General features: G+C 37.0%; 2 protein-coding genes across 3 annotated transcripts; one reads left to right on the plus strand and one right to left on the minus strand.

Moving 5' to 3' along the window:
• Positions 1-52: 52 nt before the first annotated feature.
• Positions 53-6,503, minus strand: RB195_016162 (uncharacterized protein; the record flags this gene model as incomplete). Of its 2 annotated transcripts, none has more annotated exons than XM_064207194.1 (12): positions 53-91; positions 765-863; positions 926-967; positions 2,173-2,247; positions 2,334-2,423; positions 2,578-2,607; positions 2,693-2,791; positions 4,246-4,316; positions 4,385-4,457; positions 4,510-4,652; positions 6,165-6,246; positions 6,384-6,503. In XM_064207194.1, 12 exons carry the CDS (start codon positions 6,501-6,503, stop codon positions 53-55), a joined length of 963 nt encoding a protein of 320 aa, XP_064063075.1. The 2 variants fall into 2 exon arrangements, with proteins under 2 accessions (XP_064063075.1, XP_064063076.1); XM_064207195.1 differs by having other exon boundaries at positions 6,384-6,467.
• Positions 6,504-17,197: 10,694 nt separating this feature from the next.
• On the plus strand, positions 17,198-19,299 carry RB195_016163 (uncharacterized protein; the record flags this gene model as incomplete). Its single annotated transcript, XM_064207196.1, has 3 exons — positions 17,198-17,247; positions 17,789-17,863; positions 19,209-19,299. 3 exons carry the CDS (start codon positions 17,198-17,200, stop codon positions 19,297-19,299), a joined length of 216 nt encoding a protein of 71 aa, XP_064063077.1.
• Between the last annotated feature and the right edge of the window lie 2,594 nt (positions 19,300-21,893).

Raw genomic sequence — 21,893 nt, forward strand, 5'->3', positions numbered from 1 at the left:
AAGATAAAAATAATCAGCATTTCAAGCTTGTAAGGTTCTTCCCGACGATCATTCATCCTTGGATTCGTTCCTCTAATTGATAGTTACTTTTCTGGAATTAGTCATCTCATTTTTCAAACAGGTCGAATGTCGCCATATTACCATCATTTTCTCAGCTTTCCTCTTGTATGCCAAAGTTTTGCGCGGTGAAAGTTTGAATGGGGTCGTCAAGAATTCGCTCGGATTTGTTCGAAATATGTTCAGAATTCCACAAGTTATCAGTGTCAAGAACTACGTACCCAGAAGGGATGGATTGTTGCACTATTCCCCGAAGAAGTGGGTGTAAGTGGGTATGGATCTCGTGACACTTAAATAGGAAAAGTTGCGAAATATACATGGAATCAAAAATAAGTAAGTGTGAGCGTTTCTACTTTCGCACTTACTTGTAGCTTTCTTTCCTTCATAACACTGAACGCTTGGAATCATTACATTCCTCAAGAGGGTGAGTTTTCATTGAAAACTCTCTTTTTAATTCCAATTTTTTTCATTTTTGATCACACTGACCAAAGTTGAGTGAATTGAAAAAAGATAACCACGAATTAAGCCTTGATTTCTTTCCTCCTACTAAATGGTAGCGAAAAAAAGCCATTAAGAGCTTTTAAATGTTCAGTGGATATCTAGTTGTTGAAATACCACATTATGAACACGATAGAAATTTTAATAAATGGGTTGAAGGGAGGAAGTAAGGTAACTCGATCTAAAGTAACACAGAATAAAAGGAATACCTCATCTTTGAAGTCGGAAGCAATGAATAAACTGTTCGAACGCTTTCGACTTCTCACATTTTTAGCTTGAGGTTTTTTAGCTTGTGGTTGTTGACCACTCTGAAATACCATAAATTTCTGGTTCTCGAAAAACTATTGGGGTAGAAACTTTGATGTCATACCTCTTTGTTTGCCGTATTTGCGCTCTTCCCTTTCCTTCTTCTCTGAAATTCTTATGATAGCATTATCAAGAAGTCTGATTCAATTGTTTCTTGGCGTAAAACCTACTATAAATTTATCCGTTGCAGTTAGGATCGATGGGGACATTTGCTAGCACCAGTCATCGCTGCAGTATGCGATGGTCCCACCTCGATTTCAACCGCTGGGTCCACAACCCCGCATCGAGCGCAACCGCTTACGCAGCTGCACCGATGTCTCTGTCTTTTTGACCCGGGTATGTACAGGGTGTTCGGAAAGTCTTGGTGCACTTTCGACCGGTCGCAGGAAAGCAACGAAACGCGATGGAAATGTGAAATTCTGACAAAATGAAAGGAAAACTCTTCAAGTTCCTTACCTATTCAGTCCATTTACCTATGGTCTACCAGAACCGGGTTTCTCCAACAAACTGCAAATTCTTATCCCATCGATTAATGCTATTCTTATGTGATGGCGCTTCGTTGTACACGCTACGATACTCACGTTGCACTTTGCTCACGGATTTGAACTTTGCAAGGCATGGAACACACTTGACTTTCCTCTGTACTGTCCACATCTCGTCTGGCGTAAGTTACGTCACCCCCATATGCGCACACGCTTGCGCACCATAGCACGGAAACCTGGATGGTTTTCCTTCTATCTGTTGGAAACTTCACATTTCAAGCTTGTTTTTTTCTTTCCTGTGACCTCTCAAATGTGCAGCATGACTTTACGGACATCCGGTGGTCCGTTGAGCAGTCAGTCGAATCGAACGTGAATATCTTGATTACGTCAGTGTTGTTGTTCTTTGTTTATTGTTGACGTCTCCCCTCTCCCTCTACCCAAGAAAGGTTCTTAAAGTAATCGTTTTCTTCGGAAATTTTCATTGCACTGGATTTGTTCAGTATAATACGAAAATATGGGGAGATTTTGCATCCGGAATCCTCCAGCTGATGTATAGTAGGGTCAAACGACATGAAGCACGTTGCAGTTGCATAAGCGGGTGCGCTCGAAGCGGCACAGTAAAGAAGGCGGTTGGAATCAAGATGGGACCATTGCGAACTACAGCGAGTAATGGTGTCAGGAGGGTCCCCCCTAGATTCTAACCGCTACGCTCCGACGCACCGCTTCGTGCGCAACCGCATACGCAAATGCGTCGTGCCTCATGCCGTTCTGACCCTACTATAAACTCAACCTCAAAATAGAATCGTTGTTAGTTTGGATTGGACAGTACCGTCACCATGCGACTTAATCGTGTTCGCCATTTTCCATTCTTTTCAATTTCGTAGTGTGATTGGGGTTGCTCATCCTAGAACATAAAAATCTTGAAACGTATATGAAGTATTTTCTTCTTTTTTTTCTGCTGATGACTGGAATAATAATAATTCTCATTACCACTGGGTCGGATTGATGTGAGAATTTCGATCTACACTCCTCCTTCTCTTTCGCGGGTGTCGCTCTACTCGAATTCGCTTCTTTTGGAGTCTTAATGAATAAGAGGACCAGATCAATAACGTACAGTTTCAAATAAATGAGAAAAAAAAACGTCTGAAAGTTGTCGAAGTTCTGAACAACTTTCAAATTTTTTTTGATTTCCAAGTATGATTCGGTTTTGTATGGTTAAAGTCAAAAAACACACCTCGTCTTGATCAACGGCGAAATCGCTTTTCTGAATTGGATCTTTATTTATTTAAGAATAAAAGTATTTTTTATCATGCACATTACATCACTTCATGAAAGGATCTGTTACTTACCACAATTCCCGGCTGCTCGAAAACGTCATCACTTCTTACTTGTCGCGCATCTTTTTCTCCCTTTACCTTTTGTGAATTTAAGCGAGGTTCTCGTCCCCTCTGGAATCGTACTACGTCATAACTACAACCTATAATGATGTTGCGCTGAAGGGAAACCTATTTTTTTTAAAATTTTAGGTAAATGCTTTTAGAGGCGTCTGGATTTGTGCGTCACAGTTTTTTCCTCTTTTCTAGTTTTATCGGTTATTGCTGGACTTTTTCTGGCTACTCGGTCGTATGAGAATTCTTTTTTTGTGTTTGTAGAATGTGGCCAACCATAGTTACGGTGACAAAGCGCCTGACACAGCCTGCCTGCCCTATGTCGCGCTCCGATCGCACGTGCATCGCATCCACTCACGCAAACACAAGTCCCAGCTCTCATGCTACATCATGAATATTAGCTGTATATAGGTCCCAAGTTCGACCTTCTTTGAATCTTGGCATCGTAGAGTTTGATTGTGTACTACTTTTTATTTTTCTTGTATGTAGGTTCATGCTCAAAATCCACCTTCAAACACAGCGAAATTGAGGATTTGCGTGCTGCATTAGCGATGGCGACAAACATTGAAAGTACCGATTTTATTCCTAACAGCTATCGATTGATCCTTTTTTCTGGATGAGGGGTATGATCATAGCGGTCGCTACAATCGAACTCGCTAGCTCATCAATATCCTCGATGACATCAGCAGTCAATGTCGGAGTGTTATGGTAGGGTGAAAACGACATGAGTCACGGGGTAGTTGCGTAGGCGGCTGCTGTCGCGCGGTGAAGAACGCGGTTGTAATCGAGGTGGGACCACTGCGAACCGTGGCGAGGAATGGTGGTCAGCAAGGGTCCCCCTCCCCAAGTTTCTGACCGCTATGCTCCGCTTCGAGCGCAACCGTTTAAGCAACCGCACTGTGCTTCATGCCGTTTGACCCCCTATATCTCCGCCGTGCCTCTTTGTCTGTGTTTTATGGAGGACATTGGTAAATAGTTTATTGTTCTAGACGGACAAAATGACCTGATGTTCGGTGACCGTATGTTTGGTTTTTTTTTGACATTTGAACCATAAAGGTTATGTATGGATTGTATAGACGGGCCAAAATGACATGAGGCACGGTGCAAGCTCGATGCTGCATGGTGGAGTTGGCGGTTGCTGTCGAGATGGGACCCTCACCAGTTTCGTTCGGGCTGCAGCGATAAGTGGAGCTAAAGTGGGTCACATGTTGATCCCAAGCACCACTCTTCGCTGCTGCGCTGCTTGGACTTCAGCAGCTTACGGAGCTGCATCGAGCTTCAAGTCGTTTTGACCTCACTACTGTAACTTTGTTAAAAATCCGTGGGGACCCTGTAGGTCGTCGCTAATGATACTTGCTTGCAATACGACTCGGAATTTTTCCAGTGTGTAGCCCGTTTGTTCCACATTTTGTATTTTGAGGGGAAAAATGAGCCTTTGACCTTATTATAGGGTTAATTTGAATAGAAAAGTAGTAGTTTTCAGGTTAGAAAACTAAGTTGAGGAGAAAACTGACACTATTTTTTCGTAATTCCTTAAGCTTTTCGTAATTCATTCCTGCTTTAAGATTTTTCGGTGATCGTAACTCTGCAAAAACGCATAACTTTGAAAATTTCAACGACATACATTAGCTTTTACCGCTAATTGACACTTACTCTTAATCAATGCTTCCTGAACTTCCTTTCTAGTGAGCGGATCCTTATTGGAGGAGATCGAGTGGAGATCTGTCTGAAACCACATAAATTCTTCTACGTGCTTGTGTGAATCCCACTTCCCTCACTTTTATATCATCACTTTGTTCCTTTCTTGCTTTTTCGATTTTAAATGCATTTATGTCGTCGTTTGGTGAATTAGAAAAATGTTGAATAGGCCTCTGTTTCGTTGATAGGATGGTCTTCCTGGATTCCATCTTGTTTTCACCGCCTAGAACTTATTCTATACAAGTTATGAAAAGAATCATTTCAATAGCAGCGCTGTACACGCCTTCATGTTTATTTATTTATTTATTTATTTATTTGAAAACAACCCTGAGTGCTATAAAATAGAAATATTCGTAGCAGGACAAGGCGTAGGCAGGTCTCCTCTCTAACAGACAGTAGAATCCGGTCAAGGATTACGCATATATGGAAGATATGCTAATTTTTATGAATACAAGTTACAAATGGAAAGTCAAAAGCTAGAGAATGCGCTGAACCACGATTAATTCTTTCTGTTCTGGAGAAGATAGGGTTACTCAGGGCAATGATTATTTACAGTGATCTGGGCTGAAGGATTATCAGGATTTTGGATAAGTCTACCGCCAGGACTCTTTTTTAAATCTTTCAAAAACGAGCCGGTCTGCAGGTCAGACGTATGGACCTCGCCTACCACCCGCCGCCGTACATCTTGTTGATTCCCTTCTGCTAGAAGGACGGCAGCTGGGACTTGAACCATTCGTCGACTGTGGGCTTAGATCGAAACTTAAAGGTATCACTCCACGAATCTGAGGTGGTACGGATTTCAGATGGATTATTCGTATACAGGATAGTAGATTATGAATAGGGGGGCGATTCCGTCCATTTCTTCCTAATTTCCGTAAAAAACGGCCCTGGAAGCTACGGCTTCGGACGTTCTGGCGCACTATTTTCTACAAGGAGTTCGATTGGAGCGCGCCAGCCTTGTGCGGCGCCGCATTTTCCGGGCCGTTTTTTTTACGGCAATTAGGAAGAAATAGACGGAATCACCCTCCTCTTCATAATTTACTATCCCTTGTAAGAATACTCCACCTGAAATCTGCACCACCTCAGATTCGCGGAGTGATGCATTTAAGTATCATCCTATTGTGACCTCAAATACAGTATTCATACCATACTATATTTAGACTTATTTCGGTCTCCAGCTGCAGTATGGCGGACTGATATGAAACAACCTTTGAAATGATTAGGTCTAGTTAAATCCAAGCAGAAGAGCAAACTTCAATCTTCTTTGTTTAACTGAGCTACGACTGCTCGTCGTTAAAGACATCGCCCTATCCGGGAATCCGGGTTGGTGCGGCTTTCAGGTGGGTAATGTCTATACTGGTTCGTAGATTATGGGTAGGAAGGTGATTCCGTCCATTTTTTGATAATCGCCGTAAAAAAACGGCCCGGAAGATGCGGCGCGTGCACAAAGCTGGCGTGCTCCAATCGAACTCGTTGTGGAAAAAAGCGGCCCGGAACGCTCAAAGCCGCATCTTCCGGGCCGTTTTTTACGGCAATTAGAAAGAAGTGGACGGAATCACCCTCCTCCCCGTAATCGACGACCCGTATAATCGTAACCCACTTAGAACGCGCACCACCCCCGATTCGTGGGGTGATGCCTTTATGTAACTAGATCTCCTTGGGCTGAAGTATATCCAGGAAAATGTACGGGGAATGTTGTGTTTATTGTCTGCAAATGAAATGTACAACTAGACACCTTTACTCCTCAATGCTCTACTCGACCGACTCTTACTATTCGATTTTGGCATCAGCTCCTTTTTGAACTTCTCTCGTTCAAACTGAAAATTACTTATTGTGAAGCGATGCGGATAACATGCTTGGATTTCACACAATAAGAATCCAAGCAACGATCTGATTTATAGCGGCTGGATGATGAATAACGTTGTGGATGTTGATCCAAAATATTCGCGCTCACCCGACGCCTTACACGACCACATTGAGAAAAAATAGCAAATGATATCCATGCGAATTGAAGAGCGGCAAGATCTAGGAGGTGCATCGTAAGAAATGAGAATCGCTTGTTATTAAATAACATTCTATCAGTGGACTAGAAGAAGAACATTGTTTATCTTTTGTTTATAGATAAACATGAGCCGATATTCATAAGGGAACTACCGGAATAGCAAAGCTCGCGTTCTGTCTAGAATTAGAATGAATAATAAATAAATTTTTCTGGATCAGTTGAAAAAAAGAGATAATGAATTAGATAAGATATATGACTAAATTCTTCGACTGAAAATAAAATTTCAAGTTATACGGTTACGGTTTCTCTTTGCTTGACAAATGACTAGTAGTAAATTACCGAATAAAACTTTTAAAAAAATAATTAAAAAGTTTATTTTGTTTATTTGTATTCATTCCTTGCCTCTTACTCTGGGCACGCCTTTGAGCGTAATAAATAAATAAATAAATAAATAAATGAATAAATAAATAAATAAGAGGTGAACAAGCGATAAAATAAATAGCAAAAAATAACAAAACAAATAAAATAAATGACCTAATTCTCCGATTCAGAATAAAATTATGTACTCTGAAATTGCTCTGAAAATATTTAAAGAAGTTATTCCTATCGGTTTTATTGTTTTTTTCAGTGAAGTTGTGGTGAAACTTTATTTTTGACGTAACGTTTCGACAATCGCAGGTTCATGAAAGGAGCGAAAATGGTTCGAGGTTTTTGATGATGCTATATTTAACCTTCCGAACTCCTCCTCTCTTCTTCCCAAGCCTCATTAACTCGTTCTAAGTACGTACACTACGCAAGAACTTACAAAATTGTCTAAAGAGTCACAATACATGAAAAATAGATTATTCTAACCTAATTCAAGGTGACTCAGACATTCATGGATAATTTATTTTCACATGTATACATGTTTTTCATGTGTATTTATATATTTTTTATTTTTCATACGTGCATCTTTTTTATTTTTATACATATACATTTCATTTATTTTCATTTACACATATACATTTCTTCAAATGAAACCGATAATTTCGATAGGGTTCTCTAGATAGCAATTTTTCTTACTTATTTCTTTCTTAATCTTATATCTTTTGTTACTTTGTCTTATTTATTCTCTTTCTTTTTCGTTCTTCTTTTTTCCTTTCTTGTTCTCCATCAGTAAATTGCTAATTGGCCAATATTCGGCTTTTCTTTGGCTCCCATTACGGTTTTGATTTCCTGTGAAATAAAACCAGTGAATCCGCAAAAAACATCCAGATGGTTTGAAGGATTTCTTAACTCTTAGCTACGGAAAAATACTTTTTAGGGAACATCATTTCTGCGAGTTTGATGGTGGAGTTTTCGACACAGAAAATTTACTGGAATGTCCAGTTTTTGAGGTTTTTTAACACTGACGAAAAGTAGAAATTCTATGAAAAATAGAAAAATAGAAATCCTAGAAAATAGAAAAAATCAAAAATAAATGGAAAATTTTTTATTATTAGTGGGAGAAAGTGGGAGCAAATGGGATTTGTGCCGTTTGGAGAAAAAAATATGAGGTGAACGAGCTTTTTCCTCAAATTCCTCGAATTTTTTCCTAGAAAATCGAATGAACACAAAATTCGGGGAATATCCTAGATCCTACCGTAACACTCAGTCATCTCAGAGCAATTTTCTGCCTTTTCCCCTCGACGGGGATTTGATCACGTTGCGTCTCATTAACTATGTACTAACTACGTAGTTCTTTACGTTTACTAATCAAAATTCACTTCTCAGCCGACCATGACCGAATTACCGTATCCGCCTTTGACTATCAGAATCCAGAAAGTTCTACTCCCACTCATGCTTTCGTTTTCTTGTTTCACTTTATTGGACCATTTGGCGGTTTTTATCGTAATAGGAAAATCCAGGGAAATTTTCTCCAACCGTGTAATCGAGAGTTGGGAGGATTGGAATGGGGGCGTAAGTGGATGCTAATCCGCATGTGACCTCAGTAATGCACTAAATTCAACTCGGTAACACAATTTCGAAGACACAAGGGTAAATGATACGGTATATTTCAAATCTGTGTATATTCGCGTGCCGCACGTGGACAAAATTGAAGGATGCATGCGCTAGAAAAGGTCCCCCTTATAATGAAATTAGATGGAAGAGCGAGTTGCGTCTAAGTTGGTTAGACGTGAAGGATTCTTAGCGCCTCGTGTTTCCGAGAAGACCGGATCCAGTAACGCTTTTCGGAATATGTTTATTCGTTCGATGTTCTTAAAAGTGCAACATTTGTTCTGCATTTCTCCTTCCCCTGCTAAGAATTGCAACAAATTCTTGGAATTCTTTTTCTCAAAGTTATGCGATGCATGTAAAATTCTGTTCGACTGCGCTGATTTTTTGGACGACTGTGACTAGAAAATCTTTCTGAAAATATTCATGGAAATTCCACATTTCGCATCAAGTTCAAGCGCGAAAAATTCTTTTCTGCATCTTTTCATTTATGAAAAACTTCCCTTATGCAAATTTCGCCGAACTCGTCAAAATTTGCTGCAGAAAGTTAAACAAAAGAATTGCATCGATATGCAGCGGTGTTCTTTTTTTTCTGGCGTCGGAGTTTTTTTTTGTGGAATTCCCAAGAAAATTTTAACCATCAGCCAATTAGTCGCTTTTATTGTTAAATGTGAATATTTAACTTCCATGTGGTAGTGGATTTCGAGTTTGAAGAAGCGGATAGAAGGTCCCGCCTCCTGCTTACTGCTCGTTCATGTCGTGTTCCTACTCTCGTACTTCTCCCTCAATGTTATTCCCTTGCCGCTCCCGTCTGCCTTATTCAATTTGAGTTTTGACTGCTGAATTTTTACATTCAAATTTTTTTTTACTCAAATATGAAATTTGGGGTTTGGAGAGAATTTGGACTTGATAAATCTTTTTTTTTCGCTCGGTATTCAATTGAACGAAGGCTAAAAAACTCTGGAGTGATTTTTTTTCGTAGGGATGTTATAAATGAAACTAGTTTCCTCCTCCTAAGTAAAGATATTGCCCAGCGACTGAAATTTTCACAACATCAATACTTTCCTTACATTTTATTCATTTAATTTTTGTTAGTACGCCGTGAAATTCCGTCCGCTTGTTCGTTGCGAAAACACGCTAACGAAATTCGACGGGGAAGAGATTTGATTGTATGAATAATGCTCTTCGACGACCCATGGGTATAGTAGTGCGAAAGAGCCGGCGGTCGCTTCACTCATGACATATTCTGCGAAATTCAGTTCGGAGGTACGAACAAGTGCACTTTCTTTTCTTCGCCGCTTGAATTTTCTATTAGAAAATTCCTCAAAGAAAATCCCATGTAATTTTCTTTGAAACAATGGATATTCTTCTGTGTGAATAAAGAGGATTAGTTAGTTTGGAATAAGTCGCATTGAAGGCATCGTTTTTAAGCAAAGTCAGTAGCTAATGCCATCGCATCGGCCATTGCCTCAGCACACGTCACTCATTTTACGGAAGGGTCAAAAGTTCGATCCTTGGTCAGACGACTGAAAAATTCCTTCATTCAAAGCGCAGCATTAGCCCTGAATTTGAAGAAGTAGAGTCTAACAGAAAAATTTAAAATTGTCATTTTTAACTGCTCACATAAAATCTAAGGAAAAGGAATTATTTCTGGAATTTTCTACATGCGGAAATCTGCGAAAACGTTTCGTTCTCAGTCATTTTCTGTTTTTAACTGCCTGCAAGAATTCAGCAAAAAATGCATACTTTCGAAAGGAAATTATTTTTTTTCAAATAAAAATGACATTTTCTGACGTCTTCGAATAATAAAATGTTTTTCGAATTTTACTTATTAGATGAGCTTGAATTTTTACTTTTTTTGTGATATTCCCAGCGTATTAGCTACTGTTATTGAATCCTAAGAAAAAAAAGCGCATCCTTATCCATCTATCCAGCTCATCCTAGATTTTGGATTAGGACTGGAATATCTAAGGTGCCTGTTTAAAGTTCGTTACTTACTTTTTTTAGTTTTTTTTTAAAATACATATGAGCGTTTGTAGAACAATTCTTCTGTCCGCTTAATATCCAGGTGGTTTTTTTTTCCTGAAATGACATTGTTGTCCCTATTCACGGTGTCTATTCAAGGATTCGTATATCTATTTACAGCAAAACACTGCACTTCCTATTCGGAGAGAAAATTGTGAAAATCACATTAGGTCTGGCTGTTAAAAGGAGAAGAAACAAAAACAGAATTCTTTCAGTAACGGATCTAAGATGGAAATGTCGTCTATTCGCGTAATAACTGCTACTATCGAGGATTTTTTTAGGACTACAATTTTTTTGATGCTGAAAAGCTTGTTAGCTGTTGGTTTCAGATATCCACCTAGTAGCGGGCCGTATCTTTTTTTCGAAAAAAAATATTCCATAGGAGAAGAAATATGCTTCAGTGATGTCTAACCTCTGAAAACGAATAGCTGCCCATACGAAGCCGGATATATGCCCTAAAGTCATAAAAAGAATTAATCCGAATCAATTGAGGGTCATACACCTTCATCTTTACCGCCTCTACGTATAACGTCAACCCTTAAACCCAAAAATTCAGGATAATTGTACGGCCTCACATTTAGTCGCTGGAACTTTTTTTTACCTAGTCTACAACTCTATTATACTGAAATCGTATTCTTATTATTCTTATTATTTTTCTTGAAATTATATTGAAATTTGATAGTGAAATTCTCCCGAATTATCTTATGAAAACGGATTTTAAAAGTTAGAAAACCATGAGGGCTGTTTTTCCCTTCAACTTTTTGGACTTCTGAATCGGAGCTTCTTAAATCCTTTTTTTTACATGCGCCTGTTCTTTGTAATACTAAAACGACTCCGTGAGTGTTAAACCTCAAACCTCAAACGGACCATTCGCATTTCTGTGCCACCTCAACTGTAATTTTTCTTTCATTATGCTAGGTTTTGGGAAAAAAAATCATTTTCTCTTTTAAATCCTTGCGAATCTAGGATGACGAGAGTTCCATGGCGTATAAGAGCTCACAGATTGCTCAGATAGGATGAATGGTGTAAAGATTATGAAAAATATTTTCGTCAGCATATGGAAGACTTATCGCCGAAATCCTGAAGACGAAAAATAGTTCACTTTCCGAAAATTTTTCGAAATGTTGTGTGTTTCGAGATTGTTGCAATGGAAATTTCCAGAAAAAAGCTAATACAAAACTGCAAAATGTCTTCAAAATGTTCAACATGATTGCATTGAGTAATTTGAACTGGGAAACAGTTTCTTCTTCCACAATGAGAAGGTTGAGGATCAGATAAGTCAATAAAACCAATTTTATGATCTATCGACGAATTTCTGCTTTTGAATTAACCATCTACCTCTACCGCATTATTTCCGACCCTCTTGTTACACATTTGAAATCTCGACATTCTCCTCAATCCAGTTTCGTTGCTACCAAATGCAAAATTATTTATGTATGCTATTTATTTCTTTTATGTACTTATTTGTTTTTTACTTCAATTCAGAATCGTTTGAGGTTTACGAACGTGTAACTAGCCTCTACACTAATTTGCGGGGTTAGCCGAGGAAGCAAGTCAGTATTTCTCTTCCCCCAACAAGTCTAGTAGTTTACTTATCGACGCCGAAAGGATGAACGGCTTGGTTGGCACTATAGCGGATTCGAACCATCGATCGATCGTGCGGTAACAGCCAAATCTCCTACCGACTGCACTCCACTACTGCGCTCACAATTTAATTTTTATTCTCATCTTAAAATCCAGGAACTTGTCATAGTGCTAAAAATTTCTCCAGACGTTTTTCATCTGCCCATAATTACTGGACATGAGGTTTGAAAAGCGCGAGTTGTAGATGTTTTAACGAAACCCTAAATGAACTCGTAGCGATAAAAGGGTTAGGAGGCTTAGCGCGGCTTCGAACCATTGAACGTGAAGTTGCAGCAGAACCTTTTACCAACTGCGCTATACTCGTCACCTCAATTTTAGATGAGGCTGAACTGATTTTGTCTCGAGTACATATCTAACCAATATTCGAATTCAACCTGTTTTTTTCTCGTTGTGGAATGAACGCCCAGCTATTCCATCACAGATGAATTTATATGTGCCCCATAAAACAAGAGGCCCAACAAGGAAGTGAGAAGCCGAATGCCGCCGTTCACCATCGACGTTGGCGATATGGCGATTTCGTTTTTGATAGATGTTTGTTATGAAAAAATCGCGGCGATGGTAGCGCGATGACGCGATGAGTGAAACTCCTAAAATTTTCTTTCTCGGAATTCTTCCTTATCCAAAAAAAAGGTTTCTAAAGGTGCACCTGTTTTCATCGAATATATTTTCATTCGCATTAGTTTCTCTTTAATCATACATTCATCTTTCACTTCATTTATAATAGTCGTCAAAAAATGATCATTCGGTTGTTTCGCTACAACTTAACAAAATGAAATTTTTCTATTTACACGTTACGCAGTTCGCCAACAGCTTTTACTCGCTTTTTGCACATTTATTCGTCCACAACATGTCAGTCACACTAAACCCTCACATAACGAGAAAATCCACAAAAACAAAGTTGACTGGCTGGAATTTTTCGTGAATACGTGAATAATATGATTATTTTACTTCTATTTGTATTTTTAATTTTTAATTTTTATTTTGTGGATCTTGTGAGCAGTGTTCGTGTCTCTGTTCTGTTTGTTCTCGCTGTTTCAGCCTTTCATCTCTTCAAAATTTGATTTATTTGAAATCATTTTGGTATTCGGTCGAATACGAATGATTTAGTAGGGGAATATTCGAAATAATGCCCAATTCGAATAATCGAATAGCTGGAAAATTCGATTCTTCGAATAGTTAAAACCATTAATTTTTATGCTAATTTATGTGTGGTTCGCTTTGTACTCCAATTTTTTTTCGTTCCATTTTTTATTTTTTAGTTTTATTTTATATGCCAGAGATTGCAGATCAGTTTCATGTTCTTTGTATGTGTTTTTTTATTTGTATAAATGCAGATCTTCCGGAAAATTCTGGAATATTCTGTAGAATAGGGAGACCGGACACAATTTTCAGTCAATGCCTTAGATTTTATCCGAGGTGTAGGTAGGCTCCGGAAGCGGAGACCTCTGCCGGAAGCTGCGTGTGCGTGCTACGAGGGTAATAATTTAGTGTGCTATTCTTTTTCATCGCGGTGTAGTTCTCACATCTTTATTTTATTCCTATTTTTTTTGTTTTATATTTTTATTTTTGTTTTTTTTTGTACTCAGAAAGTAATGTAGTAGTAAAAATTGACGGTTGTTTCCGAGCCAAGCCATACTTTGATGCAGGTCATGCAGGTCCTGATCTAATGACTTTATTTTCTATAAATTCATTAAAGAAGATTAATTTGGATTAAATTAAACAAATTAAATTTGGACCAAACTCTTTTGAAACTTAATCCTTTTAATTACTAACATTGTTTTATGTCAACCTTGATTAATATATTTTGAGTGTTATCTAATACTTATCTCTTTGTCTTGAAGAAATTATTTTCTTTTCGAGTTTTTCCTGTAAATGAAAAACTGAAAAGAAAATAATTTCTTCAAGAACCGCTGTGAACATGGTAAGATTTGGAGAGTCCTCACGTTTCATTTCGAATCTCCCTGATTGTTTTAAAGTCTACATTAAAAGTTCAAAAAATTTAAAGAAAGTTAGTCTAAATTTTATATGCTCCTTGTTCTTTTGATGGCATAATTGTGGTTCTAATTATGATTAGCGATATGATTTTTGTTTTTGTCACTTTTCCGGGTTTTCCTCTGCACAATTTTTCCATGAGTAGCAAAATACCGTTTTCAGTTTTGACAGTGGTTGTAAATCTTATCAGTTTCTGCCCAGAAATCTATTTTCGGACCGCACAAATTCCTCGTAATCACTCATAGGATTACGATTACGTCGGGTAAGGTAAGCTCTACTCGTTGGTCTAGCGTTCATCGTTGGAAAAAAAAGATTACTTTTACGACTGGAAAAATTATTTTACCACTTTTTTTTAGGTTCCTTTCATGATGCATTACATTTTCACGTCTCTTCTTTACGATTCGCCTTCCCATTTGATAATTATGTACAGAAATTAAAGAATCCTAGTATCGGAAGGAATTACGTCTGGAATTCGTTGCTTATAGCATAATTTTTTCCTTTTTTATGAACTCACTATATTGGAAGCAATGTCAGTAAATTATTTGTTGATATCTTAGTATAAACGTACGTTTTCGACCGGATATCGATTAGTTGCACTTTAGAAAATCTCATTTTCTCCTATCTTTGAATTAATAAACAGGTTGAAAACCCTCAGTCCGTTTTTTCCGTTTATTTTCGTTTCTAGAACACTACGCAGAATCCGCATTGCCAAGAATTTCCTGAACTATGAAATCTAAGAAGAAATTTTGCTGATGTATGCAAATTTCTTTGGAAAAATGGAGATATCGGAAAAAAAATACCGAGAAATGGGTTCTAATGAGATAGGAATTAAAGGCATCACCCCACGAATCTGGGGTGGTACATATTTCTGGTGGAGTATTCGTTTACGGGATTGTAGATCATTGAGAGAAGGGTGATTCCGTTCATTTCTTCCTAATTGCCGTAAAAAATGGCCCGGAAGATACGGCTTCGAGCCTTCCGGCGCGCTATTTTCTACAACGAGTTCGATTGGAGCGCGCCAGCCTTGTGCGGCGCCGCATCTTCCGAGCCCTTTTTTACGGCAATTAGGAAGAAATGGACGGAATCACTTTCCTCCCCATAATCTACGACCCCGTATACCATACTCCACCTGAAATCCGTACCACCTCAGCTTCGTAGGGTGATCCCTTTAAAACATGAGAAGGTCCGAATATTATTTTCAGCAATCACAGATCTTGTCATCACTCCCTTTTCCCTCTTCTGAGGCGATTTCATACCAGCACTGGAACAGGAAAAGGAATATTGTCTCTATCAAATTAGAATGAAATAATTTCGAACGTATTTTCATTCGGAGCCAATTTTATGGTCCTTTGATATTGGGATGAGCAAAATTTTCACAGCGGACGTGTAAAACAGTGGTTTCTGATCAGAAAAAATTTGAGAAATTGACAAATTTTATGTGAAAATGTGGATTAGTTTCCGTTGGCAGTAATATGTCTCTGAATAAGAGGTAGATTAAATTCGGAAATGGGGACTATCGCTTTTTTTTAATCCTTCAGCTTTTTTTTGACATTTTCAAGTAGCTCCAGTCAACTCTGCGATTCTCTAATATGTGTTCATGCATTGTTTGCTAATTAAGTCGGTTGCAATGAAATTTTATTGCAAATTCAATTCTTCTGCAGTCTTTAGTACGTCATTTAAGGACATTAAACGTTTCAAAATCCCATAAAGTGAATTCATTTAGGATCCGTGACCGAATTTGTTAGAACCGACTCAATTAAGTTGCTCCATAGCTCTTCAATAGCTGCTGGAAGTTTTCTTATAAATTGCTCATAATTATACAAAACGAGTTTTCTGGACAATGAGTTAATTTAATTTAATTTTTTTATCTGATTTAATTTATTTTCATTCTCATTTTTTTGATTAATTTTTATTTTTTAGTTAATTTTTTAGAAGAAATAGTTTGAATGTGAATCACAGAAGAAGAAAGGGAGGGTGAGAACGATTAAAAAATTCGCGATTGCTACCTCAATTTGTCACCCTTTTCCTGGTCACTTTGCAAATAATTTTTTAAACCTTTCCTCAATTCTCCTTTTTTGTTGGAAACTTTGTCAAGATCTACCCTGAGATTTCGTAGTTCGGATACTTCCTGGCAATGCGGATTTGTCGTGGTGTTCTGGATATGTAGTGGATTGCGACTGAAGAATTCCAGTGGCATTTTTTAAAGCATAATCGTAATTTTCAAAAAAAAAAAAACATCACTCACCACGTCGTTTGACAGTTTTAGTTTGAGGAAAAGAAAAAAGGAAGCTTTTCAGATCTAAAAAAAATGTTCTCCACATATTTACCGATTTCCTACAAGAAAATATTCAACTTTTACTAGGAAATTAGGTAGGAACCTAAAAAAAAATAAAAGAACTAACCTAAACTAAACCACAAAAGAACCGATATTGATCGGACTGTCGACTGTAGCAATAAGATGATTTCCACAGTTGCAAGTATATCTTTTCATTTTTCCTATATTGTAATCGTTCCAATCGATGTATTGTGACACTTCCTACTTTCTCACCTGGAAAATTCTCTAATTTTTCTCCTCCTCAACGCCATAAACACTACCGAGGACTGGAACACACTTGAAAAGCGTTAGGAACTATGAAAATACGTATTTTATTCTGATTGCAGCATAAAGCTATACTGTATTTTCGAACAATTTAATCGGAAATGGAAGGACTTTCCTGGTTTCTTCCTTGCTCTGTTGTCGCTTCGTATTTCTTTAGTTAGAATTATTTCAGGATGTCACTTATATTCATTAACGGTTTTCGATCCACGGTCCCAAAATAATTGAGAATTCAGCTGAATACTCAGAAAAATCTTCTTAAGAAGATCCAATACTCTTTGAAATCCATTTCTGAAGAAAAAAAAAATCAAGGAACGCTTTGTAAAATAAAAAGGATTTCGCTAATATTTTTAAATTTATCCCCAATATTTTTAATTTCATGCCCATTTCTTTAGAAAAAAAAACTATTTACCTACCACTTTGTTACCAACGTTGCTTTTTATTATCCGTTGTGCCGTTCCGTGGCCCACGGTGACTATTCCCTATCTTAGAAATATTTTTGACAATTTCAGGATAAATGTGACGAGGATCGAGAATGAGCGACGATGATAGCATCGACTTTGATATTACAATTTCGGGATCAAGGTACATAAGTGCTGTCCTTTTTTCTGTAGTTCCCACTATCTGACGTTGATTTTTTTTCATTTACGGTAGTGTTGTAAAAATAGAAAACGGAAAGATTCCCTGACAAGATCTGTCCTATCCCCTATTTTAAGATTTTTATTGCGCTATTTGTCGGTGAAAATCAATGAACTGTTGGAAATTTTGCAATCTCTGCAATCCTAAGGGCAAACATATCAAAGAACACATTTGTAAAGAGTAAAAGTGCATTTTCAATGAACTTTCATCGTAGCTACTAATAAATTTTCGAGATTTTCAACAATTTTTAACACAGAACACCAATTATTCCTCTGTTGTTCGCATAAAAAAACACTCAGATACCGTATCTTTAATTTCCTTTACCTGGAGGAGAGTTCTGGTATCTGATACTGAAGACGTGGACGTTCTCATTTGGCATCATCTCATACGGTAGCAGGTGTTACCGTATGAGAAACCTCTCACGCTTTGAAGAGTACTTCAACAAGCACTAGTGGTAGTTAGCGATAAGAACACTTGTTGCTTCCAGGCAATCAGTCGGGATTCCCGTCACACCACCGCCGTCCGTACGAAAAAAAACATGGATCGACCGAGTGCATAGTCGGTGGGGAACTTTTTCGTTCCTATTTATTATTTCTTTTATTTCTTATTTAAAGTCAGATTCCGTTTCTTATTTAAAATCACTTCTGCATCCACCTCTATTTCTACATTTTAACGAATCAAGAAATCTGTTTTTTTTTTCTTGATAAAGAGGATTTTATCACAAGTTTTTATGATTTCCTTATTAGCAAAAGAATTAACGTTCCAGAAAATAGAATAGAAAATAGAATAGAATAAAATAGAAAATAGATATTTATTATGTATTTTAGTTATGGAAAGGAACCTAAAGTGTCCTCTCATACCCTCATAATGCTTTTTTCAAATAAGAACCATAATATCATGATTTTCTTTGGTGACTACCGTTTCTGTGATCAAAGGAAAGACCACAGAAAAAGTAAAACTGGAATTATGTGATAATAGATGGGCAGATGTGCATAATACGATGTGATTGAATATTGCGGGAAGTTCATTTTTTATTTTGATAATTTTCTGGAGCTCCTGCCGCTGTTTTACTCGTCTTTTCGGGGATTCTGGTTTTTTCCCATACTATACTGGATGAGTCTTTGTTTATCATCGACTACCATTAGGAAGAAGATAACACAATAATGGAGATCTCTTGAATGTCCATCACCCCATAAACATAAGCGGACTCTTAGTGCAGGGCACGTAAACAATTTTTGTAAAATAAAAAATGGGAGACGAAACTTCGAAGCCAGTTTGGTGCCAAAAATTGAAATCGATCTATATTTATGTGAAAATATTTTTAAAAAAGTGGAGTCGAAATAGAAAAAAAAACAAATAATCAACAATAACAACAATTATACACAAGTTATCCTTACAGGTTTATGTCCTGGTTTGAATTTGTTCCTATCTAAAATTAATAAAAAATTTACTTAAAATTCACTTTAAATATATGTTATGCTTCTACTTCTATTATTTTTATTTGCTTTTATTTGCATCGTGTAATAATGTTATCAAAAAAAACTTTATTTTTAATTTGATTTTTTTTCGGAATTTTCGTATCGTTATTGTTTGTTATTTGTATTCTTATTACTTTTTTCATTATTATTACTATTTATTAGTTGTATCTAATTTTTGAAGTAATTAATAGGTAACCATTAAATTATTATTATTACTATTTACTATTTCTTTTGTTGTTATTATTTATTATTTGTATTTAATTCTTGAAGTTATTTTTTTAAATTGTTATTATTACTATTATTATTACTTGTGGTATTAATTGTTAATTAACGATTAAATTATGATTATTCCCAATTAATATTTAATTAATTAATTAATTATTATTTTTTTTTACTTTACTCAACTTATTTATTTATTTACTTTTGCAGGTTGGCATTCTGTATCCTATGCGTGTTCGTTCTACTTATTGTGGTCGGCTTAATTCTGCTTATTTCGAACATCCAAGAACGGCCCACATGACGTCACGTAGCGCAAATCCACCGCCACGATCGTATCGTATCCGCCCGGTCTCGTCGCCAAAACAGTTCGCATGGCTGCCGCAGTGATGGCTGAACTCAGCTGCTCCCATTGTTCCCACCACCACCACCATCGTCGTCGTCGTCGTCGTCCTCGTCGACGACGATCCGTTGCCATTTCCCGGCTTCCGCATAGTCATAATCCATATTTCACAATGATCTCTTATTGATTGATCTACTGATAGATCTCACTTTTTGTAAGCCGTATTTTTATGGTTTCTCCATCTCTTGTGGACCATCTATTTCTCGGATACGTATTGATTTTGTGATTAATTAACTCGGTATCGTATGGATCTCGCGTATTCCTTCTTAATTTCTTTTTTAAATTCTTGGATCTGGCCATGATCTCCATGTAAAGTTGTGCTATAAATCTATGTACTGTATGAACTCATTGATAGCCGTATACTCCAGAAAAGTGGTGCAGATAAAAACCAAACGGGGAAATTTTCACAGAATTTTTCAATTTTTTCCCTCACGTGAGGTAAGAATGAAGCAAAAAGAAGCGAGCATCACCCAAATGAAATTGGTGTAATTTTGCGATGGATCATGAATTGAATTATCATGTTGGGAACGGAATGCTTAGAGGATGTTACAAATTTGTGTGCAGTTATCCAGAATCGGCTCTGGTGAACTTTATGGGGAAAAAAAGCGTGAAGACGGTCACGACGAGGTGATATAGCACCAGATCTCCGTTTCTCGGACGCTCCCAATCGTTCCATGATTGATTTCTTCAAATTGAACGCACTCGTAGATCGAAAACAGTTGGTCAGTGGATCTTTGCTCTTCCGTCCTCGTCGATAGAACCGCCGCCGAACCAATTGTAGTTCCTGGATAAGTTGGACTTCATCGCTGCTTCCATTCGTAATTTCAATTCCTTGCTGTTGACTGTATTTCCTAGTTTTTATTTTTATTTTTTGCTGAATACCACTCCCAAATACACAAAAATGTCATTCTCTGCTATAGAAGGAAATCTTTGTGTTGTTGTTCTACGTTTGCGTCAATTCCTTGCTGCTAACTGTATTCCCTAATTTTAATTTCTATTTTTTTTCTGACTACTACTACTAAATACACCAAAGACACAATTTTATTCTATTAAAAGAAATTTTTATGGTCATTTTATGAGAAAAAAGACAGATCTTTAGCTGCGTAAGAGAAAACACAGAAGCTACACAATCGAAAATTTCTTCCTTGACACAGCCATTGTCGTCAGCAACCACCCGAACCGGTTTCCTTGCATAACACAGTTATGTTCAATGTTTCAGACAGTACTATGAAAGCATATCCATGAATTAATCTCAGCTTTTTTCCGGCATTTTTTTTGGTTTCAACGACCATGTGACCCCAGAATTTTTGCGAGAAGCGTTTGTCACATTAATTTGGGGTCAGCTGTTACATATTTCTCTCTGACTCTCTTTACAGGTGTCAAATTTCAAATTTTACTTACTCATTGTGTAGTAAACAGTTCTTGAATTTTTCCTCCACGTGAATCTTTCTTTTTTTTTATAACTGACTATCAATAACTTTCCAGGAAGAAAAACAAAGAATTTGTCTGGATGTTTGCTCATGAATTATTCAATGAACGTATGTTGGCTCTGTGTGTATTTTCCACACCATCACAAACAAAAATTCTCCATTTCTCTGGAGAAATGTACATAGAACTCTGGTTTTCCATTTCTTTTTTGCTATTCTAAGAAAACAGAACTGTTAGCAACATTTTATTAAAGTTTTTTTTTCCACATTGCTGGCCTTATTTGAATTATTTCTATTTGATTTTTTTCTTTCTTTTGATTTTTTTCTCCACGTGAATCTTTCTTTTTTTTATAACTGACTATGAATAACATTCCAGGAAGAAAACAAATAATTTGTCTGGATGTTTCCTTGGGATTTGACGACCTAACGTCTTGATTTTGTTCGGTTCCACTAAATATTGGCTGCGCTTTAGGTTCATTTTCGGGCCAATAATCATTTTAAAATTTCTTTTTTTCCTTTTTCTTTCTTTAAAGTCTTTCCTCTATTTTTTTACTGTTACTCCTGAACAAACCAATATGTGTGGAAATGCCGCGCGATCAGGTAGCTCAAGAACGTAGCCAAAAAAAAATATTTACGAATTTTAGCTTAACAGCCATATTTTTTCCCTATTTTTTAGACTTGTCCTACAATTCGTTGAAGGTTGAAATCGCTTTTTTCTCCTATTATAGGGAAACAGAAGTGTTATCGATACTTTATTGAAGTTTTTTTTTCGCCAGATCATAAACTTTAAGTGAATTATTTCTATTTGATCTTAGGACCAACATCGTTTGAGGCAAATAGTCATTGTTGTCGATCCTATACCTCAAGTGAATCGATTTTGTTCGGTTCCGCCAAATATTGACCGCGCAGTCGGTTCATTTTCGCGCTATTAATCATTTTTAAATTTCTTTCCTTCCTTTTTCTTTCATTAAAGACTTTCCTCCATTTTTTTCACTGATACTCCTGAACAAACCAATATGTGTGGAATTGCAGCGCGATCAGTTCGTAGCTCTAGTTCGTAGCCAAAAA

Source organism: Necator americanus, chromosome V, assembly GCF_031761385.1.
Source record: "Necator americanus strain Aroian chromosome V, whole genome shotgun sequence".
In the NCBI taxonomy this organism is placed as follows: domain Eukaryota; kingdom Metazoa; phylum Nematoda; class Chromadorea; order Rhabditida; family Ancylostomatidae; genus Necator; species Necator americanus.